At 38.9% G+C, this 20,301-nt stretch overlaps 1 protein-coding gene across 1 annotated transcript; it reads right to left on the bottom strand.

The window, feature by feature from the left end:
* Positions 1-4,083: 4,083 nt before the first annotated feature.
* On the bottom strand, positions 4,084-17,894 carry CALM2 (calmodulin 2). Its single transcript, XM_060168785.1, has 6 exons — positions 17,790-17,894; positions 11,887-11,917; positions 6,254-6,397; positions 6,061-6,167; positions 5,507-5,642; positions 4,084-4,740 (listed from the first exon to the last, which is right to left on the bottom strand). The coding sequence occupies exons 1-6, from the start codon at positions 17,790-17,792 to the stop codon at positions 4,712-4,714; spliced, it is 450 nt and encodes a 149-aa protein (XP_060024768.1). The 5' UTR covers positions 17,793-17,894; the 3' UTR covers positions 4,084-4,711.
* Between the last annotated feature and the right edge of the window lie 2,407 nt (positions 17,895-20,301).

Genomic DNA, 20,301 nt, shown 5'->3' with positions numbered 1-20,301 from the left:
GATTGGCTGGTCCATTGCTGCCGCCTCGCTCCCTAGGCCGAGGCTGGCGTCCGGTTGCCAGGAGGCGCCTCAGTCCGCCGGTTCCTGAGCGTGCGCAGGGCACCCGCCAGGTTCGTCTCCGGATGCGGGGGAAGGGAGGCGGGCACACGCTTGGAGGGCCCGCAGCAAGCCTCACGCAGAGGAAATGGGTCGAGACCGTCAGGCACATGCGTGGTAAGGAAACCTAAAGAGCGCGGGAGTCGCCAGAGAGCCCTCGGCAACAAGTTTCTGCGCCAAGGGAGGCCTGCAAAGGCTAAAGCGCCCCAGGATCTCCATCAGCCCTTTCCCAAATCACCTCAGGCTTGATACGCATAGATTTAAGGCAAAAATCAACCTCAGCACCCACTTTATTTTTTGAATTTTATTTTTTTATACAGCAGGTTCTTATTAGTTACTTTATACATATTAGTGTATACGTGTCAATCCCAATCTCCCAATTCATCCCACAACCACCTCCACCCCTCCGCCACTTTCCCTCCTTGGATAGCACCCACTTCCTAAGACTGTTTCTAAACTCCTCCAGATGGAAATTCTGGGGATGTCACTTTTGAGAAGTGGAGTGAGTGCTAGACACAACAGGCTGTAAAACCACGGATTACCTTCTACCATCCGTATAGACCCTCTTCATTTTCAACCTCTCCTGGCTGTAGCTTCTCAACCTATAAACATTACCATCTTTAAAAACAAACGTCCCCTTAAGCTTAACAGTTCCATTTTATGGAGTATCTGCTGTGTTCCAGATATTTCACACATATTTAATCCTCAAAACGACCCTGTGAAGTAGGTGTTAATCCCATTTATGAACAAGGAAACAAGCTTCCTTGGACAGTTTAGCATAGCTTACTCTGCATCACACAGAAGTGGCAGAGCCAGAGTTCAAATCCAGGTCTGACTCCAGTGCCCCACTGTCCACTACACCACGAAGTTTCTGCTTCCGTTCACAAACTTTCAGGAGTAATGTGGATTCAATACTTTCCTCACCCCCACCCCCATACTTTCCTAAAACCATCTTAATCTGACATGTGCAGGCACCTTTCAGTTAAAACTGCATTTAGTAACTACGCTAGCCAGTTATCTAGTTGCCAAATCCAATGGGGATTTTTCAGGCTTTTAGCAAACGACCTCTATTTGTCATCATTGTATTGATTATTCCTCTCCCTGGCTGCATTTGCTGATTTATTGTGATTCTTTGTCTATAAGGAGGTGATAATATATTGGTACCTACATGGGGTGATTAACTTGAGTGAAATGTCTGGAACCACATCTGGCACAATGCATTCAAAACATATAATCACTGCCTTTAGGACAAAAGCAAAATTTACAAATTTACAATCCAGTCTCACCTCATTAGAACCTCAAGATCTGACGTATACTTGCAAATCCCAAACATGCCATCTTCACACTTCTATTGTCTCCCCATATGCTAGCCCTTCTGCTTTAAATGCTATTCTCTTCTTCGATGGCCTGGCAGACCTCAAGGGTCAGCTCCTCTGAGAAGTCCTCCTAGGCCTAATCCCTCGTACCCCAAAGGACCCTGTTCCTCTCTTTACTGCAGGACTCACTGTGACAAATCATGTCTCCCCTAATTTTAAACATATCCAGAACACAGGTTTTTGTCTTAATTCTCAGCCCTTTGAACACAGGAAGAATTGAATATTTGTTAAGTTTTCCTTTTATAAATAAAACCAGAGGATGGACTACAGTAGTGGTTTTCAAAAACTAATGTGCATACAGATACCAGGAAATAATGTTAAAATAAAGATTCTGATTGAGATTCTAGGGCAGGGCCTAACCCTCCGCATCGCTAACAAGCTCTCACAGGTGATTCTGCAGGTGACTTTCTGAGTAGCAAGAAACAGGAGGACGCCATTAAATTTCTCTTGAAATACTGGGATTCTGAATTCAACACAGCCTTAAAAATAGCAGGAAAAACGGGAGGGGAGGAGCCAGGCACCAGGTTTGAAATCAAAAACTGAAAAAGTAAGACCAAGAGACAAGTAAAAAAACAGAACTTTCACAAAACTGATTAAGCCAGTCCGTCACTGTGCCTCATTTCATTTTCTTATTTTGGCTCAGCCTGTAAAACTGGCTCAGCAGACTAGGGACTGGTACCCTAGAGACTGAATATGATGAAAGGTACAGAGAAGTCCAGAAACCCATGCACAGTGTGAAATATAAGGAAACACCTAGATGAGAAAATAGTTTTGGGTATCGCAAAAATAGAAACAGCATGGGTAAATGATTTCAAGGACTTCACCAATAAAGCAGACTAAGTATGCAGAATAAACAAAATGTCCCCTTAAGAAAACACTGTCTTGCATAATATCACTGAGAAAAGTTTAAGATTTATTTTCAGGTTATCATTACAGCAGTTTTAAAGGGAGGAACCATTTCTCTTTGCAAATACGAGACTATACTTCGTAGAGATCAACAGTGCCTCTGCTACGCATCAGATTTTTAATAAAAATTCTAGGTAAAATACTTCATATTCTACATATTCCAGGATCACTTTTAACTGCAACAGTGATAGTTTAGGTTAGAATCATCTGAAAGCAAACATACTACAGACAGTATTTGGGAAAAGAGTCATCAATTACCATGATGCTAATATAAAACAGGTAATACGGGTAAGATTTGAAGATAAGGTTTTAAAATTATAGTCCTGATTTAAGATTATGTAATGCTTACTGTGTGATTTTCATGAAGATTACAAGAATATAAAATCAGTAACATGATACACAAAGTACCCCAAAGACGTGTTTTCCCCTTCCACCTTGTTATCAACAACTTCACTTCAAACTATTGGAACTGGAAAAGCACCAATATTAACTTTGCCCAATTCCCTCATTTTACAAGGATCATAACTGATTTAACAGCATAGATTGAACACTTAATGCAAACACCAGGAACTATGCTAAGTGCTTTACCTAACATTATTATAAAAACAAAGTTAGAAACCAGCTGGGTAAATCACACCCATTTTACAGGTAAGATAACCGAGGCTCAGGTAATACTGATCTCTTCAAAGTTATACAGAGCAATGATCTGAATACTGTTGCAATGAAACTCCAAAGCCCATGTTTAATATTCTGGAGATTACTGTGCCTCAACAGCTAGACACATGAATCTTCTCCCACCTTTGACTAAACTCTTATCTAATGAAGCTCTTCCTAATTAGTACTGCCTGCCTATCAATTCCTGTTAACTTCCCTCATCCTACCTAAAACATACTTAACTCTTTTCCTTCACTGACCATCCAGTTTTCCATTTTCCTGTAGAACTAATAACAGTGATATTAAAATAGTCAAAGATGCACAGTAAACAAATTGCGCCCCTGGGAAATTAAAAACCTTGTGGCTGTAATAATCAAGTAACAATTATACTTAAATGTTTTAATCTTGGCTCTGCTTTGCTATGCAATCTTTCCTTAAGTATTTAAAAGGTAGTTAGAAAAACAGAAACCCTGATAACCACCTTTTGAGTAGTTTATAGAGAAAGCAACAGTTTAGAAGCAAGCATATACTAAAACAAGGTTTAGTTACTGTCAATCCACTACTAAAGATACCTTATTTGTAAAAGTATGTTGCAGACAGGCAGGCACAACTGAAAATTCTCCTTTGTTTTCTGGTAGTAGAATTAAAAAGCACTGAGTAAAACATTAAAAAATAGAGGCAAAACATAATGACCCACCCCCCATTTGGATTTTTTGTGTTTTTAAACACAAACATTTAAAAAAATCACTGCATGGCTGAAGTCTATATGGATAAACAAATGCCAAAGTTGAAAAATATATTAAAAAGGTAGGCAGCAACACTGAACACCTACCTTATGCCAGTCCCCATGCTAGGTACACTTATAAAACGTTTCTTAATCTTCCACTTAAACCTTTTGAAGGAAGTATAATTTAAAAACCAAACAGTCTTAAGTAGTCAAAAAAATTACTTATCTAAACTTAAATTATACCAAGCAGAAACCACCTCCCCACTTGATTCTCAAAATTATTTAACCTCAAGTTAAGTAAATGACTCAGATTCAGAGCAACAGTTGGGTAAATTGTAATTTTTTTATTGGAAAACAAATATACAACTTGGAATGGATTTGAGGCAAATTGTGCCATTAAGCAGATTTTCTTTAAGTGGCTAAAACAAAGTTTAAAAAGCAAGTAACAATAAAAGAAAATGTTTCTGGTACAGGACCAGCAGTACAAAAAAATAGTGTACGAGTACCTGGATAAAACACCCGTTTTGCAATAGTGCAACTTTTAAGTACATATTGTTGACTGTCCATAGTCCACGCAGAGTTACAACTCCACACTTCAACAACAACATGCTGACAGTTCCTAAAGAAAACTACTTAAAAAAAAAAAAGGCATAACCCAGATGTTCCCTCATTTGACCAACTCCATCTAAGTTTAGATGTGCAGAAGGGCTTATTAGATATATCCAGAGTAAGCCACATGCAACATGTTACTTGATCAATTTTTCTAAAATAAGGTTTCAGGACAATGACAGTAAGATAAGGGAAGAAAACATGGAGGAATGAAGTCCTAATTACTATACATGCATATTTTTTTTGACAACAGGGGGGAAACCTTTTACAGATAAGTTACAAACAAAGAAAAGGCAAATAAACAATTTTGTACAAGAAATTTAACACATTCTGTACAATGTCTTCACTTTGCTGTCATCATTTGTACAAACTCTGAAAAAGAAGTACACAAAAATGTTGAGTCAGAAGTACACAAAAATGTTGAGTCAATGGCAAAAGTCTGACAAAACCAATCACATTTACTCAATCACTAAGCAGTCTCCATTCCCCTTTCTTTCCTCAAAATTATCATGAAGTACAGAAGAAAGCTAGTTTACTGCCAAGGCTGGACCTTCAAAAACCAAAATTATTTATGATTATTAATGAATAAACCAAATTAATGCTTTAGATAAGCTATTACAAATAAAAAGCATTCTTGCTCTTAGTTCAATATCACATATGATACTTCTGAACTGAAGCATGTATAATTTTAGACTTAAAGCTAATTAGAGGGAAGGAAAATCCAATGAAAGAAAGTCACCTTAACTTTCAGGATCTTGAAATAAGTTTGAAGAAGCTTTTCACACTGTTCCACAATTGTTAACAAAAATTGTTTTATCATAATTTGGAGTGTAGTGCTTCTCAAACTTTAATGTGCATTATGAAGTCACCCAGGAATCTTATTAAAATGTAGATTCTAAGTAAAGGGACAGGATCTGATAATAAATAGTTCTAAAAAGCTCTCAGGTGACAATGATGTTGCCTAATCTGTGCACAACACTCTGAATAGCAAAAGGTTGGTAAATATCAGTAACTGTTTTAGCATCTCCAATTCTGGTGGTGGGGGGAATGTCACTAATTTTGACCTATCAGATACCTAACAAGAACCTCTACCTTAAAGTCAAAACACAGAATACGGCAGTGACAGTGAAAGACTTACCTTCATAGTTTACTTGACCATCACCATCGATATCTGCTTCCCTGATCATTTCATCAACCTCTTCATCTGTTAACTTCTCTCCAAGGTTTGTCATCACATGGCGGAGCTCTGCTGCACTAATATAGCCATTACCATCCTACAAAAAAATGTAGTAAAACGTCTAAGCAAAATTATAGACGTAACGAGTTGGAATAGAAGTTTATTAAACTTCACATTAGGGAGCAAAATATACTTTAGTAATCTATACAAACTAAAGAGAGTTTACAAATAGCTGACCTATATATTAAATGTCACTGAGAGTCAAGCAGGATATTCTATATTGAAATCACAATTTCTTGGTTCCAAAGTCAAGTGATGCCTCTTTCGCCACAAAACTAATGCAATATATATGTTATTAGGAAACCTCCATCTACACTGAATTCTTAAAAAGCTTTTGCTTGATATTAAAATATGTTGGTAAATCATCAGAAAAACAAGTCTTCACAGATTAAGAGGTCCTGATATCTTTTTATCCTCAAATTAAAATTGAACAAATCCAGTCTTTGGATACTTACCTTATCAAACACACGGAATGCTTCTCTAATTTCTTCTTCACTGTCTGTGTCTTTCATTTTTCTTGCCATCATTGTCAGAAATTCCGGGAAGTCAATTGTGCCGTTACCTGAAATGGTTTGTTTAGTTGAAACATTACAACAGAACTTAAATGCCAACTCCCCCTTCCCAAACCCTGAAACTAAAAAGACTTACCATCAGCATCCACCTCATTAATCATGTCCTGTAACTCTGCTTCTGTGGGATTCTGCCCAAGAGACCTCATTACAGTTCCCAGCTCCTTTGTTGTTATAGTTCCATCACCATCCTTGTCAAATAGTGAAAAAGCTTCTTTGAATTCTGTTTGAAAGAGAGACCACAATCCAAATGTACAGGTTAACAATAAAAAAGTAACCTCCTAAATGAAATGTATTCATCAACCGTCAAAGCAAACATATACAGAGAGATAGGACCTGAAATGGGATTTTGATTCCTGAAGGATTAGGTGAGGAAACCTTGTGGTATTTCAAACATTTTTAGCTAATCATATGCTCATGTATTGATCTGAGAGTTTTTTCATCTAAAATCTTACAGGGAACTTCAAAATGTAGTCCAGATAAGAGTCAAACTATTGTTGAAAGAGGAAAACACTCAAAGCCCCAGATGACTGGCTTCTCTATTTTCTGTTGAAGCTGCTCTGTGGAACACAATTCAAAATTACAGATCTAACCTACACTCAGAATAGAAAAGGAAAACTACTGTTACTAAATACATACTTCTATATAGCAACTGTACTGCTTACAGTAATCCCCAAAGTTTAAATTAAGTCTATTTAATCACCTACTAAATTAAAAAGAAAAAAATTTAAATTTCAGAACAACCTGCAATAGGCCAGCTTCCTTTTCTCGAAGACAGAAGGGACCAAATAATCTATAATGATGTTAACAATGGGATGATCAAGATATGAATGGCCAGTTTTAACTAAGAGCTGTATCACTGAAAACAAAATTTAGACCTTTCTTCAGAATACAAAATCCCAAGCTTATAATAGAGTGAGATATATTATTGCCTAAAATCTTTTATATCTTCTTGTGAAATTATGTTGCTTTCAATTCACCACTAGATTACATGGAAAGCTACTGGAGCAACAGTCCAGAATACCTGAATATAGAGAAACTAAAGCAGAGATTTAATTTGGTAGTGCAAGGGCATATACGTGAGCTAGTTAACAAAGCTAGCAAAGATATTAGGCCCAGTCAGCAAGCAAACACAAAAGCATACAGCACAGAAGCTAAAAGCGGACTTTGGAATTCAACTGCCTGGGCTAAAAAATTCCAGCTCTGCTACTTACTAGTAATATAAATAACCTTGGGCAAATTTTCTGCCTCAGCTTTCTCACGTGTGTTAAGTGGGGATAACTGTACCTACTTCCTAAATTTAAGAATTAGGATAGGTAAAGCACTTAGAACTATGCCTGGCAAATAAGTACTTAATAAATGTCGAGAAAAAGATGGTCTCATTTTCCTGCAGCATCCACAGCTACACTGGAAAACTCTCAAACTTCTCTTGGCTTTCACAACAGTAATTTACCTTCTACCTCCTACTGCCAAAGGGTCTTGCTCCTATTTGTCTCTTACATATAGACGTGACCAATTTTCTTATCCTTTTTTCTCTCCTTGGCCATTTCATCTATGCCCACTAATAATGAAGACTTCACATCTTTAGTCCACTCATCATTCTCAACATAATATTTTTATTTCTCACTCCTACAGGACATCTTCCCTGGCTGACCTCAAGGAAGACTTAATGAAAATCAATTCTATACTCCTCAGCAACCCTAGGAATGCAAACAAAAGCCACCTTAATTCTTTTTCCCTGAAACCTGTCAAGGCCTGCTGAATTCTGCTATTTAAATACTGCCTGATTCTTTGCTCATCTCTACATCCAACATTTTGGCTAATGACCCTATCATCTTTTATCTGGACTATCACAATAGCCTCCAAATGGATTCTTTATTTAAAATTACCCACACAACTACCTGAGTCCTATTACCTTTTTGGATTATCACACTATTTTCTTCTACTTTGATTCTTTTAATTGCTTAGCTTTAGACCAGGTATCACTGACTAGTTATAGTTCGCTACACTCAGTAAGTAGTAAGTGCCACTTACTACTACTGAGTGCTAAACATTCCACTCCATTTAAATATTACTTGTCTTCAGAGGAACTCACCTGATATCAGAAGCTTAGTACCAAACTACTGACTGATCTTATGAAAATATGCAGTACTAACCTAGACCAACCCAATGACAAAAATAAATCAAAGTCCTACAAATAGCAGAATTTGATGAAAACATTTCCATTTTACACTCAGGTTTTTTAAAAAAACAGGATGTACAAATACTGTCTAGAAATATATAAACTATTAGGTTCGGAACACAGTAGCATATATCACCTAATAACTTAGGCTCCAAGAAAATTATAGTACTTAGAGATTTATATTTATTTACATTACATTCTCTGCTATAATACAGTTATCGTGTAACACCACCATCATGTACAAAAATTCCCAGTATAACTAGCCATAATCATTTTACTACGTGATTTAACTTAAAGGACAAATTCTGAAAGATGCATGCCATAAGTTTATGTATGTGTGTTCTAAATTTCAAGAAGTTTAAACATCTAATAACTCTTAAAATATTTGCTGGAATAAGTGAAAAGCAGAAAATAAAACTATTTCTATGCTGTAACTAGTGTTTACTTCATGCATACAAAAAGGAACGAATAAAAATACTTTGAAGGTCAAGGTTTATTCCAAATCTCTATTTGTATTTTTACACTAAAGAGGCAGAAACACCTGCAAAAACTTAAAATAAGAATAAACTGAAAAGTACAATTTTATTTCACCTGCTTTTATAGCTCTCCACCTGTGCTTCAGAACAGTTTAATCTTAACGTATAGAAGCATATCATTCTAAACAGTTATTTCCCAGGAATGAGTTGAATATAAACCTAGGAGTCAAAACCTCAATTCACGTAAGAAAACAGGTCCTGAATGTCACAGAACAGCTATCTTCAACATAATTGATGGAACCTCCCCAAATCCATTCTAGTTATGCCCAAGTTGAAACTTTCAGAAATCATACTATTACTTGTTTTATTTGTTCATTAGCAACCCCAGGGTACCTTTCTAAATATTTTTTACATAAACTTATAATTCTATTAAAACAGGTCATCATGAAACAATCACAAGAAAAATCAAATGCCTGTTTATCAATTTCTATTTATTTATAAAAATTCCAAACTTATTAATCCTTTAAAGGCCATGTACCAAACCTTTATTGTTGAGTAAGATTAGTTTTTTATCAAATAAGTTTTATCCCTACACTGAACTTTAAAAGTTTAATGGTTTAGGCATAAATTTCTTTAAAGAAAAAAATTATTTTACATTTTTCCTTTAAATATTAAATACCAACAACTAATGACATCATGGCAGAGTCATCAACAAAACTAACTTGTTAGTGATGTCACACTAGACTGTTCTGGATTGCTCTTTAAGACCAAGGTAACGTAAACAACTCTAGAAACTTCACCTAAACAATAAGCATACTTTTTTCTAGACTAAGTTATCTGTTAGAGGAATTTCAAATCTGAAGTAGTAATGATTATCAGGTGAAGATAAAGCCAACTGAAAAAGTACCTTAGTATATTCAACCTTGCATTATATGTATGAAGCTTGTTAGCACAAGTAGAGCTAAGACTCTAAGATATTAACTGGTTACCAGCAATTACAATTTACCAGATTAAAAATATTTTTTGCCTTCACCTCAAAGGTAGATATTAAGAGGGGACTTTGGGAGGAGGCAGAATAATTCTTAGGAATAGGGTAGGTACTGTTCTAGGACATATATGTGTGGCACACCTCTTTGAAAATTTATCTATTCAAAGAAGTATTTATTCAAAGTTTAAGGGAATTTAATAAAACTGTAAATGGCAAAAAAGAAATATTTATTCAGTCCTTACTGTGTGGGAGGTACTGGGGATACAAGAGAAAATAAAAAGGTCCCCAATTTCACAGGATTTTTATTTTAATAGCATAAAAGCTTTGGCTCCTCTACCTTAAAGGTTTACTAAACCTAGGGTCCAAGAACAGCTTTATTAAAAGCCTAGGAAAAGGCAGGGTATGGAAAGAACCTAAAATAGATTTTCCTACCACTCTCACTAGAAATTTAATTGTATGATAGGAACCAATGAAAAGACAGACTTTATCTTAAAGACAATGTTCCATGAACTACAAGTATTCTTTACAAAAATGCAATCAGCCAGAGGATTGAGCCTCTTATATTAACAGACACAAACTACTTTTTAAAAGAGTTGCATGTGTGTTTGGGAGAGGAGTAATGAGCATCAACTATGTGACTGGCACCTTGAGGAATACATTTTCTATCCTGAAGTGAACATGCTGTGCCATGCAGAACTACCTGACTCGGACAACCGAGAAATGAAAGGCAAAGACAGGTGTATTAGAAAAGGTAAGAACTTAAGAGTGGAAATAATACCCCAAGTCATTTCCTCAAGACATTATATAGAAAACTATTTCAGAATAATCTACATTTCATCAATACACTTATATATGAAGAAAGAAATTATTTCCAAAGCTGTGCTTGACTACTTCAACACACCCTATACATGCAAGTTTACCAACCCTAAAAAGCAAATTCCCAGTTTAAGTCAAATGCACACAGTAAGAAATAAAAATAAAACCTGCTTAAATTGGTCCTTAATGCTAATAGCTTTCTACTTTACACAGTCCTAGCAAATACTATTTTGTGATGAGTATTTGAGGACACTAATGATTTCTGGCTCCACCAAATTTGTGTATGAGGGGTGGAGCTTACTTTAAATGGGCTACATAGCTCAGTTCCAACTGGGTTTCTCAGTTTATTCTAGCATTAAAAAAAAAAAAAAAAAAAGCTTTAGTGATTTTGAGCTCTTGAAATTCCTTGCCTACCAGGAAAACTATCGCAGCCAAAACTGCTTGATGCTTTTGTTAATAAGTCTATAAATCAAAGTCAAGGAATAGAGTTTGAAAAGCATTTCAACACTGCAATCAAAAAAACAAAACACCATTTATTAAGTTTCCCCAACATTTTGATGTTAACTAGCCATCTCAAAGTAGTAGAATAAAATCAAAAGTACTAATGGTTCGGCATATTAACATCATCTCATCAAGTTTTATGTAGCAATTTCACATACTTCCATAGCAAATCAAAGGATGCAAAACTTAAAACTGATTTCAACAGCTGTCACTGCTTTTTAAGATAAAGTTCAACTTACTACATCTGTAAAGTAGAATGCTAACTTTTACTAGAGAAATGGTTATTCCCTGAATGACCATATATGCAATTCTAAAGTTAAAATATTAGCTACTTTAAACCAGGGTAAATTCAACATTCATTTTCTGATTTTACATTTCTAGTTACCTATTAACTATTATTTGGCCTCTTTTCCTATGGAGACTGATATGAAGTGTTAAAAACTGCCCAGAATTCATGTTTTACAGCAAGATAATCTCTAAGAAAAACAAAGACCACCCCTACCAGGCTCAAAAGTATATCCACATAACCTAAAAACATGTCTTTAATTACAGTTAGCCCCACACATCTTTCATAGTCAAGTTTACTTTCTCACTTGCCAGAGTAGGTTCAATTACTGTATTACACTCAATTTGTTACCATCTACTACATAGATCAAAGATAATTCTGTCATACAAGTACCTTATTTTGAGAACAGCGAATCAATTTATAATAAAATCCGATGGGTATAATCTAGTAAGTAATTTCTCACCTGCAATCTGCTCTTCAGTCAGCTGGTCAGCCTACAAAGAGATCAAAGAAATAGTTAAGTGGCTTAAGAGTATGTAATTTAACACTTACAGAAATAAGTTTAAAAACATTCAAGGTGGGACTTGCCTGGCAGTGCAGTGGTTAAGAATCCACCTGCCAATGCAGGGGACAAGGGTTCGACCACTGGTCCAGGAAGATCCCACATGCTGCGGAGCAACTAAGCCCGTGTGCCACAACTATTGAGCCCATGTGCTGCAACTACTGAAGCCCACGTGCCTACAGCCCGTGCTCCACAACAAGCTGCCACAATGAGAAGCACGTGCACCGCAATGAAAAGTAGCCTGTGTGCACCACAACTAGAGAATGCCCGCATGCAGCAACGAAGACCCAACCCAGCCATAAATAAATAAATAAATATTAAGAACAAAAAAAACATTCAAGGTTCACCCTGTTCCATAAACTTTAGTTCAACACTCCTTAGTACCAAACACAGGTGGGCAGAAAATGCACACATCTTATCTTCAAAGCTAAGCTAACTCGCCCCCAAGTTTAAGATATGAAAATATTTCAGAATATGTTCGAAAGTCTAATTTTACACAAATTTTTAAAAAGCAAATCTAGCACACTAGAAAGTTTAATTGGAATTGGTATTCTTCTAAAGCAAGGATAGATCCAATAGAAATGTTTCCTTTTTCAAAATTAAGATATCTAAACTTAAGCTCACTTCCTCAGGTAAATACAAACCATTAATACCAGAAATCTCCATTGAATCAAAAATAATGAACAAGGACTACATTTAAAATTCCCCTGTAAGTGGCTAAATACTTCACTTGGACATATATGTGATTTTCCAAACCTCAACAATAACAACAAAATTACTAAGCAAAACTACCAAAAAGACAAAAATCCAAGCTGTCCTGGTTGGAGCAACATGAAAAGTACCAGTTTTTACTCCTCCTCACCTGCCATGCAACTGCAGAGAATCCAGGATTCTGAATATCTGAAGTACATTACTTACAAAATGTAAAGTCCAGCTACTTATTTTCTCTTGATGTTTGAAATTCCAAAGTGAGCATAAGATTTGTGATGTTTTTAGCAAATGGAGAAACGTTACTTGTTTTTACTTAAAAAAAAAACACATTCAGGCACTTGCTAAAACCCACTATATATGTTGTTTTTATTCAATCTTCACAACAACCCTTAATGGTATTAATATCATCATTAATACCCTATCTTACAGATGGGGAGAAAGGCTCAGGTTAAATTTCAGTGAGCAGGAGTACAAAACTAGTAGAGTCAGAATTAAACACTAAGGTGTCAGACATATTCAATACCTTCAATTTTAAATTCAGAGCACACCATAATATAATAAAAATATTTGCAAAATAACATGCCTCCTTGTTCTTCATGTGGCCTTCACCCTTGGACATTTCATTGCTTATTGGTACATATATCCAGAGACACTGACAAGAAATAGCCTCCTATCTAATATTCCTACTTACGGAAGTCAAGTGTACTATGATTAATCCATTCACTTATTGGTATGAGAAAAATAATAAACACTGCCTGGTTTCCTTCATTTTAAGTGAACACACCCCTGGAAAGGATAAAACCTTAATACAGGATAGCATCACATTTTTTTCTCTAGGAGACAGCATGAGAACATTTGAGAAGAAACCCAGAAAAGAAGAAGTTTCTTTCCCTGATAAACAATTTTGACTTGACCTTGATGCAAACTCAACTCGTTGCTTTAGAAAAAAAGCCAATAGTCTAGTAACTTAAAACTGAAGAGCCAATAATTAAGCTCAGATGCAGAAGTTTATAAAATAAAAATTATCTACTTTTTTCCTTACAAATCCCAATCCTCCAAGTATTTGGTATAAAATCAGTCGATTGTTTTCTCTAGGAATAAGATTTAAAACCCTGTAAATCCACTGAGTTAATTTTTACTTTGTTAGAGGCTATAGATGATTTACTTCTAGTCTCATTCCATTCTGCTGGACGTCTATCATTTTTGAAAGAAGGGCAACATGGCATGGTGCAAGAAAAAAGCATGGTGCTTTGAGTCATCACCAGGCTAGTATCCCAGCTCTGCCACTCAATAGCTGTGACCTTGGACATGTTACTCAACCTCTCATTGTCAACTTCACCTGTGACACAGAATATTAATACCTACCTTGCAGGGTTATTGTGCACAGTAAGTGAGAAGCTATGTAAAGGGCTAGCCCAAAGAGTTCAGTGATAACTATTTTATATAAATTAATTAACCGAAGAACCTACAATGTAATGTTAAACACCAACCTGACTAGGTCAACTTCCACACAGAAGGCAGACAGGTGGGGCATTATCAAGCCCTTTACAGCAACCTCACCACATTCCATGTTAACTTTAAGATGAGAAAATCTACTTCCACAAACTGAAACCATAAGGTGCAAGCCCACGGACAGATGTGGCAAGACACATCAGTTTAGGACTAGTTAAACCAAATGTGTGGAAGACACTGCAGCACATGTGAAAGCTGAAGGAATGACTGCTACGTGCAGAAACAGCAGGGATTTTTCTCTCGACAAGTTGTGCGGGAAGAGATTTTGAGAAGACTCATTTGTATGAAAGCTGAGAAGGCCTCAGGAAGAAAACTTTAAAATTATCCAATTTTGCTCGAAAAGTCAAAATTTTAATGGCCCCACACCATCCTGTCTGCGATCTCAGTAAAGATCACAAATGAGCTTCAAGGAATAAACAGGAGACTAAGTTACATAGCCTGAAAGTGCTGGATATTGCTTGTAATGTTTCAGGAAACTTAAAGACAATTTTTTTGTATTTACTACTAACCCAGAGTTCAAGGTTTTAAAATAATCTTTATCAGCAACATTCAGATTAAAACCTACTAAAAGCAAGAACACAAAGCTCCCTAGCACTGTAATTTGTAAGCCTTTTCCAAGAAATACAAATAAATTTGGTTCATTATTTCTGTCTGTGGAGAGAGTCATTTTCTTGGTAGAAGAACTAGGAATTATACTTTTGGGAAAACTCAAGCTCATCAAAATGTGTGTTTGTCTCAGTAAATAACTCACTAGAGAGATGACTAGTTCTTACTCCTTTGTTTCTACAAATACAAATATTGTTGTAATTCTTCCTGTTACTCTTGTCAACTCTAGAGAAAGCTCCCAAGCATCAGTACACTCTCAGGTTCCACCTCAGACCTACTAGACTAGAATCTGCATTTTGGAGAAATGCAGGTGATTTGTCAACACTGAGAAAAACACTACTAATCTAGACTACATGTGTGACCTTAAGGAAATTACATACCTATTAAACATTTCCCAAATGGCATTCAAAAGTAGGTATGGATACCCTTGGAGTATTATCTAGTGAAAGGTGGTATAAAAATAATCCAAAATTTATATCAGAGTAAGTTTATCAGTCCATAGGCTTGAAATGAAACAAACTTCCACCCTTCATTGATTCCTGTTTACTCCAAGTGCTACTTAGATACAACAAAGGCTTCATAAGTAAAAATTTTTCTACCATTTCAGAAATCAGGGTATTTGTTTTATCTATATCAAAAGCAATCTCAGTAGAGTTTAAGATACCTTTCATTCTGATAGAACAGCACTTATACGGCATCTTGGCCCCAAAGAGAAAACGCTATTAGATATTACTTCTTAAAAATTACCTTTACTAAAGGCCTAATTTGATCAGTCTAGCCGAATCTAGAACTTTCTATATTTTAATAGAGCCTTGGTGAATTTCTTCAGTCTAGTAGAAACAGATCATCTTGCTGTTCGATGGGATATTTAATTAGACTGAAGTGACCAAATTTTCTACCTCTTCACATCTTTTACTTATCACCCCAGCCTCAAGTCTTCTTAATGCAATCAATCTCCCTTCAACGAACAAGCCATCAACTATATGTAAACCCAAGAGCCATGTGAGCAAACTTATTCCACTTCCACATCAAATACATGTTCATTCTCTGACTTTACAGAGTCCTAATTTTAAATCGTCAGGTCTTATAATTATAAAATTACCTGAGGACAATTCCCAAATTAGTTAACAATGACTGTCAATTTAACTGAACCCCCCCCGCGCCAAACATCAATGATGTGAACAGTAACTACAAAAGCCTACCCTTGGCAAAGGACCCCGAAGGGTAGATACAAACTCTATGCCTCACCAAGACACTCCATTTGAGCTCTTGATTCAATTATCAGACTGATCAGGAAGAAACCTTACCTTTCATATGAGAAAGAAAATAAAAAAAAATTTACCCCACAATTTTGAATCTTAATTACATGCCTATAGTGTACACCCTGTTTCACCTAAAAGTAAACTCAACCAGCACATTCAAATTTATAATAATTTAGAATATCAAGATGGAAGAGTACATCAAACAAATGCGAACTCCCCTCCCCACACCCATACATGGTGGAGGTTTCAGTTGGCAAGGATTCCCAACTGTTTAAGATGTCACCTTGCCTCCTGGACACACCCATCTCCCGTAACCACTTGGCAGAAAAAACGACAAAATAAGTATTGCAAATTACCGCCCTCATTAGTTGTTTTTTTTAAAAAAAAAAAACAGGAAAGAACTGGAGTTCCGCTCTCTAGTGACAGGAAAATGCTTTTTAAAATTCCCTGTTCCCATTCTTTCACGACGGTCTTTGACAGCCATTACTGTACAAATGAAGTGAACTGCACGTTAGATAGCTGGCACTTTCTCTACGGAAATACCAGTTATTTTCAAGGGGGTTGGAGCGGGGCAACACTGTGTGTGGTAGTGGTTCTTTAACATTTCGGCGTGCACGTGCGCACTCAAGAAGAGGACTGGGGCCCTTCTCAAAAGCATCCTTCCAATTGTTACAGGAGAGTAAGACCGACTTTCACAACAGAACGACAGTCACCCCGGAGCTGGCGTTCGGTAGGTGAACAGGAAACGCCTTTCAGACCCTAGCTGAAGCCTCTGGCTTTCTCTAACGAGATGAATAGTGGGACGCTGCGCCTGACTTCAGATATACAGCCATTTCCTTCAACGACAAAACCACTTTAAAAATTTTTTTTAATTTTAAATGTCCAGCCTGGGAGGTGGAATTAGGTCTCAAGGCGCAGAGGAAGCAAAAGGATCAGGATTCACCGCTTCCTTCGCGCCGCCAGAGGGGGATGGGAACCTGCCGAGGCTGCCCTCCCCAACCTATGCCGGAACGGCCGGCCTCGCAGCGCCGCGGGCCGCCCAGACCTCCGCAGTCCTGCAGGTGCCAGCGCAGCAGCTGGGGCGCGAGCCTAGCCGGGCGGGCGGCGGCCCCAGCCCCACGCCCGCCCCGCCCCGCCCCCGGCCGCTCCCCGCGCCGCGCGGGCTCGGCCCACAGAGCGCGCCCGCCCCTCGCCCCCTCCCGGCCTGACCCGCGGGGCTGCGGGCTGACGGCCTCGCGCGTTCCCGCCCGCCCCCTCGGCGCAAGGCGGCCGCGCGCGGACAAAAGCGCTTCCTGGCGTCCGCACCAACCGTCCGTTGGGCTTTTGAATCCGGCCCCGGGCTGACCTTTCGAGATGCCCGACCCAAAGCTTCTGCGCTCCGGCTCACCCCCGCCCTTCCACTCTCGCCTCCCCCGGAGGCCGACCTGCCCCCCACCCGGGCTCCATCCTCATCCAGCCCCTGAGGAGCTCCGCAGAGCCGGGGGCGGTGCGCCCGGCCCCCAGTACACTAGGGGACACCTCCCTGAGGAGAATGGGGGTGGGGAAGCACCTGCGACACAACGGCCGCGGGCGCCCCCAGCCTCATGTGCGCCATCCCCCTGGCGAAAACCATTCCTGGAGGGTGTGAGGGTGGCAAGTTCCCTTTCTTTCGTCAATTCGCTTCAGCCTCTTCCCCCCACAGGCCGAGCGCCGGCAGCTTAGCGACGCACTCACCATGCTGCAAGCGCTACCGGTCTCCGGGACTCGACTACACAACCACTCAGCTCGCTCGCTCCACACGGACTAATTCTCCCCCTCCGCCCCCAGCGCCTCATAAACACCTCCCTCCGCCAGATCCCTCCGCCGCACGCCAGATAACGGAACATCACAAACGAGTCCCGGCCAACCCCCTCCACTCCAACTCCTCTCGAGACCACTTTATCCACAGTTGTGTGGTCGACGATACAAGAAATAAAGGGAGGGGGGCGAACAGATGGCGTAAGTGGGTTTCGCTTCCCAGCGAGCCGTTGAAGGGCCGGTGGAGTCTCGCCTGAGAGGCGCTACTTTGCGGCGCGGAAGAGCATCGTGGTAGTGACGCGTAACTCGACGATCGTTGAACCGGCCTCTGATTGGCTGGTTCGTACCTGCAATGCGTCACTGGGGCTCGCAGCCACCGCCGCCGGGACGCGGTGAGGTTTCTGCCGTTTGTGCCGTTGCTGCCCTGGCCGCACTGTCTTGGCAACTGCGCCAGGCGGCGGAGTCGCTTGCATTGCGCTTGGCTGGAGAGTCTTCCTCCTCCACCCATCCTTTCTCTTCACAGTCGTACGCACACTTTCCCGCTCCTGGTATAGGGGTCTACGAAAACGCCGATTAAGAATGAAGCTGAAAGACCCAGTGAAACCCCTACCCCGCGCTCTTTTTCTCAGCTTCGGTTATTGGCCTCGTGGCGGCCGCACGCTTACCATTTTACTCCCTCACAAAACCCGAATATCTGAGTAAGGGCGAACGCACCTGCTCAGCTGACTAATCTGAAAGGGTCTTCCGTTTATACTTCCCTTTCGCCGCGTTTGTCTGGGGTAATTTACCGGGGAAAAAAAAAAATCACTGAAAAAGCGCAGTATCCCGGATTCTGTGGGATTAGTCACTCCCAATAGCCACTTGATGTTGTGGAATAATAGGGGTCTGGCTTGGAGTGAGACCTGGTTATGAGTATCGTGGGCCACTTTCTTAGATGTATGACCTTGGATGAGCCGTTTAATCTTTAGCCTCATTTGTGAAATGGAGGTTTTATAATACCTATATTGAAAGATTATTGTAAGAATTAGAATCATATAGAGACTGGCGTTCGGGTAAAATGTTAAAGTACCTGGCACAGGGTAGGCACCCAACAAGTGATTATTATAATAAAACCATAATACATATGGTCACAATGAATTTCGTAATGAATTTGCCCCTTTGGGTCGCTAACCTCTCAGATTTAATAGAACATTTCTAAAGCCACATAAAAGCTCTTTGGAACTGGTACCCTTGTGCACTGTTGGTGAGAATGTAAAATGGTACAGCCACTGTGGAAAATAGTATGGTAGTTCCTTAAAAAATTAAAAATAGAATTACCATATGATCCAGCAAGTCAGCTTCTTGGTATATACCCGAAAGAACTGAAAGCAGGATCTTGAAGAGATATTGGTACACCCATGTTCATGGCACTCTTCACGATAGCTAAAATGTGGAAGCAACCCAAATGTCCATCAGTGGATGAATGGATAAGCAAAATGTGGTATATGCTTGTTGTTACATACAATGGAATATTATTCAGCCTTAAAAATTCTGTAATATGCCACAACACGGATGAAGCTTGTGGACATTATGCTAAGTGAAATAAGTCACACAAAAAAACAAATACTGTATGATTCCATTTATGTGAGGTATTTAGAATAGTCAAAATCACAGAAACAGAAAGTAGAATGATGGTTGTCAGGGAAAGGGGGAATGGGGAGTTACTGTTTAATGGGTATAGATAAGAGTTTCAGTTTGACAAGATGAAAAGAGTTGGGATGAATGCTGGTGATGGTTGAATAACATTATGTATTCAGTGCCACTGAACCCTACACTTTAAAATGGTTAAGATGGTAAATTTTATGTGCATTTTATCACACATGAAATTTTTTTTTAATTTTTGAACTTTTTTATTTGGAAAACTTTAGACATAAGCTATATACAAGTGGAGAGAAAAGTATAACCATCACTTAACCAAGTAGCCATCACTCAGCTTTACCAGTTAACAGCATTCTGTCATTCTTGTTTCATATATTTCCCCCCATTTAAAAAAAAATTAACTCCTTGGTCCCACCCAAAATAAACAAGGGTGTGCATAACCTGGAATATTTAACAAACGAGTAGCAATAGTTTACCTACTGTGTAAACTCATTCGAATATAATGTCATTGTTACCTTAGAGGGGCCTTAGAAGGCACAGAGGAGAGGACCTTTGCTCACCACAGAGGTTCCAAAGAGGGTTCCCAAAGAACATGACTCCTAAATTGAATCTGACATGATCATGGGCTAGGAAAAAGTGAAAAGCCAGTGAGGAAGAGAGAAGCAAGTTTAGATGAAAGAAAGAACAGAGCCGAAGGCCCAGAGGCATGCAATTGCATGGCACAATGGAGGAGTGTCAGTGGTTTGGCATTACCAGGGCCAGCCGATCTTGGGAGAGGGTGCTGGGAAGTTAGAAAGGAACTAAGGGTCAT

The sequence above is a fragment of the Lagenorhynchus albirostris genome, chromosome 13 (genome assembly GCF_949774975.1).
Source record: "Lagenorhynchus albirostris chromosome 13, mLagAlb1.1, whole genome shotgun sequence".
NCBI classification, from domain to species: Eukaryota; Metazoa; Chordata; class Mammalia; order Artiodactyla; family Delphinidae; genus Lagenorhynchus; species Lagenorhynchus albirostris.
This window is presented reverse-complemented; position numbering and strand designations above follow the sequence as displayed.